The following is a 12,037-nucleotide window of genomic DNA, read 5'->3' as shown; positions in this document are numbered from 1 at the left end:
CTATCTCTAGGATTTCTGTATCTCTTCCGTTCTGTTAAATCATTAAAAAAAGTATCAAACGTCGTTGGACATAGAAAAGTCCGACATAAAATACTTATAACGCGTATTTATCACGGCGTATTTCTACGTGGCATGCTATTGGAGCCCAGCACCAGAAATATATCGACCCTCTTTTGTGGACCCAAGACATTGACTTATGGTTTCTTGTGCCCATGCTGGCAAAATCCAACGGCCAGAAATGTCTTATAAATTCACTTTTGGATGATAATAAAATTATTTTTTTTTTTGACAGGTACTGTAGGACCAACTAGCAGGGCTGAGGTAAGTGGCCTCTTAGAGCACCATATCTAAATAGATATTTCTTATGGTTACAAGTAAGGGTGTAACTTGGTCAGATTTTAAATCGAGAATCAAATCAAATCGATAATTTACAGATTACGAAAATGGAGAATCGATCAATTGAGTTTTATTCTTGGTTCAAGACTTGTATAGAACCAAATTGAATCCATATATAATAAATAAATATATTAATTTATGATGGATAATTTTAAGAGTTAAAACATTTAATGAATTTTTATATAAAATTTTATATTTATTTTTATTCCAATTAATTTTATAGGATATATTGGCAAGCTATGGAATTGAACCAAACCAAACCAATCTTAATTTATTTTTGGTTGGTATTAAGGTCAGTTTGGTTTGATTCATTTCTATTGAAATTCCAACTTAATTTTAATTCTTATTAAATGGAACCTTCTTATGTCGGTACAGTTCTGATTTAGCTACAACCTACGAACTGAACTAAGTTGCACCCCTAGTTAAAAGTTAAAAATGATATATATATATATAGGATCCCTTTCAACAACAAACATTTTAACAAACATTTTGGCAAAACATTTTTCAAAACATGGGTTAGAGGTTTTGGAATAGGCTGATTTTTGGTGAGGATGATCTCTATGGTGAGGAGATCATCATCATCAAAAATCAGCCCATTCCAAAACTTTTAGCCTCATGTTTACAAGTTGAAAAATCGTGGACCGTCCAGTTTTTGTAAGCCATTTTTGATGGGTTAGAAGTTTTATAATGGGCTGATTTTTGGTGATGATGATCTCCTCGGTGAGGAGATCATCCTCACCAAAAATCAGCCCATTCCAAAACCTCTAACCCATATTTGAAAAATGTTTTGCCAAAATGTTTGTTGCTGAACATTTCCCACATATATATATATATAGGGTCCCTTTCAGCAACAAACATTTTGGCAAAACATTTTTCAAAACATGGGTTAGAGGTTTTGGAATGGGCTGATTTTTGGTGAGGATGATCTCTACGGTGAGGAGATCATCCTCATAAAAAATCAGCCCATTCCAAAACTTCTAGCCCCATGTTAACAGGTTGAAAAATCGTGGACCGTCCATTTTTTGTAAACCATTTTGATGGGTTAGAAGTTTTGGAATGGGCTGATTTTTGGTGATGATGATCTATTCCCTGTAGAGATCATCCTCACCAAAAATCAGCCCATTCCAAAACCTGTAACCCATATTTTCAAAATGTTTTGCCAAAATGTTTGTCAAAATGTTTGTTGCTGAACATTTCCCATATATATATATATATAGGGAGCGGTTCGACGGACGTTTTGGAAAACGTCTAAGAAACCCATGTTTTGGAGACGTTAGATGGAGTTTAACGGACGCTTCAGATGGAGAGAAACATCACTTCAACGAAGGAAACGGGATTTCGTTATTTTTCAACGCACTCCCTCAACTTTTCCCTCATTTCTCTTTGTCCCATCTGCTTCGTTTAAACTCGACAGAAACCGAAAATCCCTCTCTTCTTCTTCTTCGTTTTTCTCTTGTTTGAAACCCATACAAACCCATCGAAACCTTCTCTACTCTCGATTGAAAACCCAATCCATCGAAACCTCTCTTTTGTTTCAAACAAAACCTCTCCTCTCCTCTCTGTTTCGTTGAAACTCGACAGAACAGAAACTCCATCTCTTCTTCTTCGTTTGAAAAACATACAAACCCATCGATTGAAAACCCAATCCATCGAAACCTCTCTTTTGTTTCAAACAAAACCTCTCCTCTCCTCTCTGTTTCGTTGAAACTCGACAAAACAGAAAATCCCTCTCTTCTTCTTCTTCGTTTTTCTCTGGACAGAAACCCAAACAAGAAAAAAATCCAACTCTTGTATGATTTTCGCAAGAAGAAAACTCGTCCGTTTGAACATTGAAACCCAACTCTTTATTACTCTTCGTCTCTCCTCTCGACCGAGAACCCATCTCTCCTCTCGACTGAAAAATCAACCCATTTTCTCTCTCGATCGACTGAATCACAGGGAATAGATAGAATATCACGCTCTCTTTCTTAATAGAGAGAACCCAAAGCGAAGTAGCAGCAACTACATTGATCTCTCTCTCTCTCTCGATCGACGATTTCAAAGCATCCGAACGATTTTGGTACTTGCAGAGGTGACCTTCGATCCCAAATTTTTTTACATAAAAAAGTTTGATTTTATCTGTGTTTTATCCGTTCCTGATTATTTTTGGGTTTGATCGTTAATGCATTTTTTTATTTAATGAAATATAAATATTCGACTTTTGTTTGATGATATTTAATGGGTTGGATTATTTCACGATATTCAACTTTTGTTTCACGATATTTAATGGGTTGGATTGTTTCACAATATTCGACTTTTGAAATGAAATATTTTTCAAACAGAACCTTCTATACCATTATTTCTAGATTGATTTTATCTGTGTTTTATCAATTCCTGAATATTTTGGGTTTGATCGTTTATGCATTTTTTATATTTAATGAAATATAAATATTCGACTTTTGTTTGATGATATTTAACGGGTTGGATTGTTTCACGATATTCGACTTTTGTTTCACAATATTTAATGGGTTGGATTGTTTCATGATATTCGACTTTTGAAATGAAAAATTTTCAAACAGAACCTTCTATACCATTATTTCTAGATTGATTTTATCTGTGTTTTATCCGTTCCTGATTATTTTTGGGTTTGATCGTTAATGCATTTTATATTTAATGAAATATAAATATTCACTTTTGTTTGATGATATTTAATGAGTTGTTGGATTGTTTACGATATTCAACTTTTGTTTCACGATATTTAATGGGTTGGATTGTTTCACAATATTCGACTTTTGAAATGAAATATTTTTCAAACAGAACCTTCTATACCATTATTTCTAGATTGATTTTATCTGTGTTTTATCAATTCATGAATATTTTTGGGTTTGATCGTTAATGCATTTTTTATATTTAATGAAATATAAATATTCAACTTTTGTTTGACGATATTTAATGGGTTGGATTGTTTCACGATATTCGACTTTTGAAATGAAATTTTTTACAAACAGAACCTTCTATACCATTATTTCTAGATTTTCACGTAAAATTATGTTAAGTGAGGTATCTGTTAGTTTTACATTCTTATGGAATATCAAGCATGCTTATTTTGCTTGCCTTTACATTCGAATTAGGTAAATAAATCTTGTAAGTTTTTGTTTGTAGTTAGTTCCTTACAAATATCTAGAAAGATTATGTTATTCATAAATATTTGTAAAATGATATTGCACTTTAAACATGCCCCCTCGTGCCTACATCAAATTCATCGAGATCTACTCATTAAATAAGAGCACGAGGAATTGACTATGGTGAAACCTTTTTATTTCCTAAATGTGGAGATGAATCCCAATTGACTGTTGCAGTGTGATGCATGTGCATTTGCTATTTCAAAGCACATGTGAGTTTTAGGTATATAGAAGTATAATCTTAGTCAATAGATTTTGATGTCATAACATGGGATTTTAGATAGGTTATATGAGTAGAATATGGATAAAGGTGTTTTGAGATGGAATTGTTGCTATTGTATATTGAAAATCTTCATATTTCTACCATTTCTTAATTTGAAAATATAAGTCTTCGTCTCTTATCAATTGTAGAAATCCATCATTGATACTATCAGTGTTGAAAATTTGGGTGACGTGCCTATTGATGATATTGTGGGATCTTCAACAATGGAAGTAGATCGGGATGAAGATATTGAATGTCAGAGCCCAAACAAAGACGTCGAAATTTTAGCACCATATGTAGGGATGATTTTTTATTCTAGTATGGAAGCTCAAAAATATTATGAAGATTACGGACGTCGAAATGGATTTTGGACTCGTATTCGAGATACTACGAAGTCACGAAGGGGTTCAAATGAGGTGACTGCGATGACATTTGTTTGTTCACATCAAGGTAAATACACGCCAAAGATGGAAAAATCTGAGGTAACAATCGAGAACGAGATCGTGAAAAAGATAAGTAGGAGTACTTCAACTATTAAATGTGGATGTCAGGCGGCAATGCGAATTATACATGATGTATATACTACCCGATGGAAAGTGACGATCTTTAAAGACAACCATAATCACAAGGTAGTTACACCAGGGAGGAGAATATGTATGAGGTCAAATAGAAACATGCCAAAAGCAGCGAAAAATTTAGTTGAAGCATTCCAAAGAGAAAATCTGTCAGTTGGTAAAGTTTCAGCAATCCTTAGTGGTGATACAATTGGTTTCGATAATAGGGATTGTTACAATCATTTGAGAAATGTTAGACACAAGCAGTTAGAAGGGGGAGATGCACAGTCAGTGCTCATGTACTTTAAACGAAAACAGCTTGAAAACCCGCAATTTTTTTATGCAATACAGTATGATGACAATGGGAGGGCAACTAATTTTTTTTGGGTTGATGCTAGGTCACGAATGGCATATCAATCTTTTGGGGATGTGGTGACATTCGATACAACTTATCGTACAAACAAGTATGATATGCCATTCGCCCCTTTTACTGGAGTAAACCACCACTGGCAGTCTATACAATTTGGGGGTGCACTTCTACAAGATGAAACTAAGGTGACCTTCATATGGTTGTTTGAGACCTGGCTTGAAGCAATGGGAGGACGACATCCAAAATCAATAATTACCGATCAAGATTTGGCAATGAGGAATGCGATTGCCAAAAATTTTTCAAACACGCGTCATCGTCTTTGTATATGGCACATCGAGAAAAAGTTCGCTGAGAAGTTACCACATGTATATTTTAAGAATTTTGAATTCAAGAATAAAATACAAAAGTGTATTTGGTCGACATACACTGAGGAGGATTTTGAGAAGGGGTGGAAGGTTGTGATCGAGGAAAATGGTTTGGAACAGAATGAATGGCTACAACAGTTGTTTCAAATACGGGAGTCGTGGGTACCTGTGTATAATCGTAATATTTTTTTTGCCGGTATGAATACTACGGGCCGTAGTGAAAGTACTAATTATTTTTTTGATGGGTTTGTTACTTCGAGATCAAATCTTAAGGAATTTGTTATTAAGCATGAGCAAGCTTTGAAGAAGAATATGAATGATGAGAGGAAAGAGAAGATTTTCATTCAGAACACAGGTTTCGATGTGTCAAAGATAACGAATTACTTCTGAAGAATGCGGCAAATGTTTACACCAGGAATTTGTTTGAAAAATTCAGTAATGAATGGGTGAATGTGATAAATTATAAAATTGAAGAAGAAAGAGTAACAGATGGTGGGTATCGATTGTATATTGTGAAAACTAAGTTTGGTGCGCCCGAGGAGTTTGTGGTTGAGTTTAATTTGGAAACATACAAGGGCACGTGCCAATGTAAGAAATTCGAATTTATGGGAATTCTTTGTCGACATTTTTTAAAAGTTTTTCATCGTCATGACATTGATTTTATACCTTCTCACTTTATTTTGGGAAGATGGACAAAAGAAGCTAATCGTAGTTTCAGAGTGAAGGATTCACTTACAATGGGTGATGAGAAAGAACAGTCTGAACCAATGAGACTTGAATATCTGTGTCAATACGGCACCAAATTAGCATGTATGGCCGCATCTTCAATCGAGGGATTCAAATTATTACGGGATAATTACGATGAAATGTGTAAAAAACTGTGTGAACTTGCACCTCGTGTAATGTCAGATCCTGCAATTGATTTAGGTGGAAAGTCTACAAATAATGAAGCTCAATTGTCCCAAGTGTTACTCTTGGATCCCAATATATCTCATACGAAGGGTAGGAAGAAAGATGAAAAGGGAAAAGAAAAATATTCTCAATCCTGGTAGATTGAAGAGCAGTATTGAATTGGCCCAACAGAAGAAAAAAAGGAAATGTGCATTATGTCTAAAGTTCGGTCATGATAAACGAATTTGTCCTGAAAATCCTAATAAAAAGAAGATTGGATCTACCCAAGGTAAGTAATTTCATGTTTATCGTATGAATTGTAAATTCAGTGGGATGTTAATTATAATTTGAGTTGAACATCACATGTTTGCTTTTTTCCTTTTTTTAGGTGACGTAGGGGAACATCATGCATGGACGGATGAATTACAACAACCTTTTGAATAAGAAGGTTCTATTAAAGCATTGATCATGGTTCAAGATTTTTTGTTTAAGGTACTTCTTATTGAAATTCTTCACTTAGATCTATTTTTAGCTTTAATGATGAAACATATATTTCTATTAGTGTTGTTGCTTTCAGACAAAGAGTTATTACAACTTCTTATTAAGTGAGAGTTTAAAATTCACTTTAGATTCTAATATAAGCAATCATCATCATTAACTAGTGTACCATGTTCAGCTAAGCTTTAATATCATTCTTTGGACTTGTTCAACAGCTTCATTGTCTAACAAATATAGCAGAAATTTTGTTGGATACAGAGATGGGCACTAAAGCTTACTTGTCTGGTTCAAATGGCACTACAGAAGCAATCAAAAGGTATTACAAGTTCATTTTTCTGATTTCAATTTTTTTTTCCTTCTATTTTTGCATTTAAACACTTATTTATGGGTTAAGTCTTGAATACGAAACAAATCATTTTATATTAGTAGGCTATAGTTGCCATCACTGAATATTATTAGCCCTTAATTACTTCTAAATAAGTAATTACTTCAGTATGATCAAAGCATTAGGAAGAACCCTAACCAGATATTTTATTCTAAAACTACTAACAGACTCTACCCACTAGATCACTAGTGCCTTCGACAATGATTTTGGAAAAGCATGGGCAACTCAAATTTAAAAACGAACTTGCTTCTTCTTTTTTTCTGATGAGTAAGCTGGACTTGAACCCACAGCCTCAAGGTTGTTTTGCAGTGTGTCAAACCAACCGAGCTATGGGTCTAAGCCCCAATCTTGCTTTTCAATTGCAATTACATTTAGATGGTTAGATACCAATTCTTAGATTCCCTCCAAATGTGGATGAGCTTCCAATATGATACAAAATTTTGATCCTCCATGTTTCCATCAAGAAGAAAGCTCAATTCCAAGAACCTTGGTATCTTTTTATGACCTCAACTGCAAAACTAAAGCAATCACCTCTCTTGGTCTCAGTAAAAACGGTTCATTTTCCGGGGAACAAGTTTCAAGACATATTAAGAAGAATAGTTGTGGAGATTGTATGAAACGTGACAAACATGGGCAAGAATGAAGAACACAGTGAATTGAAAGATAACCCTTCTACGAAATAGTTAAAGAGCATAGGCATTCAAACGTGAACTTGCTACGAAGTAGAGACAGGATGAGAAACCAACCAAACATTTAAAACAGACTTACATCTTTATCAATCAAATTGAAGGCTTTTTCCAGTATATTTTTCCTCATAGAGTCCATCCTCGAAACTTGCTTAACAAGCTGCAAAGAAGAGGAAGCATAAGCAAACATATTCATAAGATAGTGTAACAAACACTCTTTCATGGAGCAAATTGTTGTAGTTGAAGAAACTTGGTTGTGAGACATGTGAAGTACACCTTTATCTCTTCAATAGAAGGAAAAAAAATAATATATATAGGAATATTAGAGCAGCATTCGGCTCTCTATTCATACCTACAAGAGCACGTGAGAAGAAGGGAAAATGTACCTGCTCTTTGAAGCTATCGTATACAACAAGGAGGATCAGGTTGGTGAGAAAGTACACCCCCAATAAAATGATTTTTTTCCCCCTATCTTTATGATTTGGATTTTGTATTCGTTATTTATTTTAAATGTTAGTATCCCTTAGATAAAAATAGCACATACTAAATATTTAAAAAATGCTATAATCCTTTCATTGGTATGAAACATTTGAGGGGGGTGAGGCTAGATTTTAAAGTAAACTTGACTAAACATGATACTCTTGGCTTAAACTTGCTCAGCGATTGTTGTCTGCACTTTTCTTTCTTTTCTAGGTTTATAAGAAAAATGAATGATTAGTTTATTAAACTGTCTAATATTTCTTTTCTTGTTAATAATTGTGAAATTGGATTATTTCTTTCCATGCTTTTGAGAGTTTTCTATGAGGATTAACTTAATCGATTGAAGATGACTCCCCTAAGGATTTGAGAGTCCTTGGAGGTTTGGCAACACTTGCTAGACATTGACCATATCTTGAATTTGTCAACTTCTCCAAAGTTCCCTTTTCTCAAGTTTTACTAAGACTAGAGTTTTCGATCTGTGGGTCTATTTAATGAAGAAGATGTCAAAGGCAAACAGATCATTCAATTTGGAGCAATGGAAGAGAAGAAAGAGAATGAGGGAAGGGAATTGGAAGAGAAGCAGGAACAACAACTAGAAAACTCATTACAGATTCTTACCTTGGACAAAGATTGTTCAATTTGGAGCCAAAGTTCCATTTGAATTCATCTACACCCCCATTTGGAAGCAAAATACCCAGCAACCTGTGCATGAGGCACCAAATAGTGTTGTCCTTTGTAGCCCCAGATGTGTTTGATGAGAAGTTAAGTTTGCTAAGGAAGGCGACGTGGTGGCCTTGAAGAAAATGCTTGGGTACCAACATGGCCTTTGCAGTCGCACCAAAGGCATTGACCCTTGCGCATGATCTCATTTTGGCACCAAAAACAGTATCTTTGGGGCTATTTTTGTCTTTCACTCCAGAGTATTGTTTAATCCCAAGAGTGTCCTTACTAAAGTTGCATTGCATATTTTTATCTTTCATAACAGTGGATAAATATCTATAAGGACTTATTTGGAAGAAGACAGTTGGGAGTGAAAGTTGACAACTAAAAGAAATTAGAGAGTGTTGACAACTAAAAGAAATTTAGAGAGTTATTACAACTTCTTATTAAGTGAGTTTAAAATTCACTTTAGATTCTAATATAAGCAATCATCATCATTAACTAGTGTGCCATGTACAGCTAAGCTTTAATATCATTCTTTGGACTTGTTCAACAGCTTCATTGTCTAACAATATTGTCTAACAAATATAGCAGAAATTTTGTTGGATACAGAGATGGGCACTAAAGCTTACTTGTCTGGTTCAAATGGCACTATAGAAAGCAATCAAAAGGTATTACAAGTTCATTTTTCTGATTTCAATTTTTTTTTCCTTCTATTTTTGCATTTAAACACTTATTTATGGGTTAAGGACACATTATCTTAGTCCTCATGATAAAAATTTATTGCCTATTCTTTTCTTTTTCTTTTTCTTTTTCTTTTTGTCTCCACAGCAGCTGTGAAACTTTCTCAGAAAAAGAAATGAAAGTTTCCATTTCTGGTATCTATGATCAAGGCCGCTTAGATGAAGTGCTAAGTCAAATTGCATTACTGAAGGTGAAGAACAAATCTATGGAAGGTGAGCTGAAAGATATGCAGGAGAGATACTCAGAAATAAGTCTCTCAAGTTTGCAGAGGTAGAAGGTGAATGGCAACAACCTGAATGTTTTAATGGATCTATCGTCGATGTTTCTGTCGTTTCAGTTTCTCCTTGATGCAGTTCCCTTGGGGGATTTATTTCGAAACTGTGGAATCTTTGCTATGTAGATCTTCTATATTTTGTCTTCAGAATTAGTTTTGCAAAAGGTTTAGGGGGTACTTTTGAGTTTTATGATGAGATGTATTGTTGCCCCTATTATTTAAGCATGTGATGAGACCCTCTTTCTGCCTTTGAATCAAATGAAGCTGAACCTTACACCATATTTTAATCCTTTCTCTAGGCTGTGATTAATGCCTACTATTTGGATGTGATGTGTAGCCATGCTGAGCTTTTTCATCTCAAGCCCGAACCATATGCTTAAACACGAGAATTTCAAGGTCTTAGTAAAAAATGCTCAAATTCAATAACTAGACATTATCAATCAAGCTGATGTGGGTGTACCATAATAAGCTTTTTCATCTCAAGCCCGAACCATATACTTAAACACGAGAATTTCAAGGTCTTAGTAAAAAATGCTCAAATTCAATAATTAGACATTGTCGATCAAGCTGATGTGGGTGTAAATGGTACACAAGTTTCTAATATAGTACCCAATGGGAGATAAGTTGAAGATCACATTATTGCGAAGATAGTCCCTTTTGATCCTCAAGTTGGAGATAATATACTGATGTATCCTACCATGTGTCCTATGTCAGAGTACATATTCAAAAGCGTTGAACACCCACCATTTGAGGTGTCCATCTTGATGTGTCATTACAGCTTGTAATGTCCGTTCGTAATGGCTGCCATGACTATAAATTGATTTTCATGCTGAACAAACGTCAATAAGACTATAACCTGATGGCTTCTTCAACATCCTATCTTTAATCATTCTCCTAATAATTATTATAATTAACAAGATCAAGTCCAACTTAAATAAGACAGGCAAAAGATAATAAATAATTAAAGTCAATATACAATATACATTCACTTACTAAGTTCAAAGAATATAGACCCATGAATAAAGACAATATGAAAATAATTATACAAATTACATGCAATCTCTTGAATACATTGGATTTTTTCTTGAACTCCACATACTTCACTTCATCGAATTCTTGTTTCAAGTCATGGAATTGATCCTCTACTTCATGGAATTTTTCTTCAACTATCTCACGAGTACGCTTATCTTTGATAAAGTGTCTTGTGGCTTCCTCGTACGATGAAAATGACTTGAAACAAGCTGACGGATATCTATCCACGTACTGATGACATTCTTCCCAGGTGGAAAATATACCCGTCTTTCTCCCTACAAAGACAACATAAAATTTGTCCATTTTGATAGCAAACCTGACAAAACCAATTGTGAGTGGTTTCATAAAATTTTAAGAGTTCTTATAATTATTCCTATAACAACTTCGTTTTAATATCAATAACACTTAAAACGGTAATAACATATGGTTCAATACAAACAATAATTACAATAGGGAAGATATATAAGAGCTGCTATATGTATATCTTCAACCCAAAAAGTCTCAACCATGGCTAAACCATTATTCAGATATATCTCATCATTTTAATTTATTCAAAAAATCACTTCAATTTAAAAGAAATTCTTTCTAAAAAATCAATAAATAAAAGAATGATATATATAACAATGGAAGACTAAGCATTGTACAAACGGGGGTGGTTCAAGGGACATACGTAAAAACATATGTAAAAACAATGATTTTTCAAAATATGGGTTAGAGGTTTTGGATTGAGCTGATTTTTTGTGAGGATGGTCACTATGATGAGAAAATCATCATCACAAAAAATCAGCTTAATCTAAAACTTCTAAATCCATCAAAAGTGATTTACAAATTATTAGAAAAAATTGATAAAAAATCGACGGTCCACATTCTAAATCACTTTTAATGGGGTTAGAAGTTTTAGATTGAAATGATTTTTTTTTCGGATGATCTTCCCATCATAGAGATCATCCTCACAAAAAATCAGTTTAATCCGAAACTTGTAGGCCATATTTTGAAAATTTATTAATGTTACATTGTTTTTTCATATGTCCCTTGATCCGTTCCCTATACAAACACCTTTGATTTGTTAGAGACACACCATGTGCATCAAAGAGATATTTCCATGTGAGAATTGTAATTCTTTGTGAAGTAATAAGAAATTAAGATAAACTAAACCAATAACAAGAAAATTATCAAAATCAAATGTATATTCGTGCACATGGCCGAAAAGGGTCTAACTCACATCCATTGTTAACTTCTCTTGTCCCATAGGTGACTCTAATAGGTAAAGTTCTATTAT

At 34.0% G+C, this 12,037-nt stretch overlaps 1 protein-coding gene across 5 annotated transcripts; it reads left to right on the top strand.

The window, feature by feature from the left end:
• The first annotated feature begins 5,449 nt into the window (after window positions 1-5,449).
• LOC147393524 (uncharacterized) lies at window positions 5,450-9,727 on the top strand. 5 transcript variants are annotated; one of them, XR_015182243.1, is made up of 5 exons: window positions 5,450-6,288; window positions 6,388-6,491; window positions 6,756-6,813; window positions 9,303-9,379; window positions 9,540-9,727. XR_015182243.1 is itself a non-coding variant. In XM_086456416.1 (4 exons), the coding sequence occupies exons 2-4, from the start codon at window positions 6,468-6,470 to the stop codon at window positions 9,724-9,726; spliced, it is 312 nt and encodes a 103-aa protein (XP_086312542.1). In that variant the 5' UTR covers window positions 5,450-6,288; window positions 6,388-6,467; the 3' UTR covers window position 9,727. The 5 variants fall into 5 exon arrangements, 1 of the variants encoding a protein (XP_086312542.1); XR_015182241.1 differs by having other exon boundaries at window positions 6,738-6,813; XR_015182240.1 differs by having other exon boundaries at window positions 6,713-6,813.
• Window positions 9,728-12,037: the final 2,310 nt, after the last annotated feature.

The sequence above is a fragment of the Akebia trifoliata genome, chromosome 10 (genome assembly GCF_017979445.1).
Source record: "Akebia trifoliata isolate Shusen 1 chromosome 10, ASM1797944v1, whole genome shotgun sequence".
Classification (NCBI taxonomy): domain Eukaryota; kingdom Viridiplantae; phylum Streptophyta; class Magnoliopsida; order Ranunculales; family Lardizabalaceae; genus Akebia; species Akebia trifoliata.
Note: the sequence above shows the minus strand (reverse complement) of the source record. Positions and strands in the feature narration are given on the sequence as shown.

Coding starts and splice junctions, on each gene's coding strand:
- LOC147393524 (XM_086456416.1), top strand. CDS start 6,468: ATGGTTCAAGATTTTTTGTTTAAG. Junction 6,492..6,712: donor TTCAAGATTTTTTGTTTAAG/GTACTTCTTATT, acceptor CTTGTTCAACAG/CTTCATTGTCTAACAAATAT. Junction 6,814..9,539: donor ACTACAGAAGCAATCAAAAG/GTATTACAAGTT, acceptor TTGTCTCCACAG/CAGCTGTGAAACTTTCTCAG.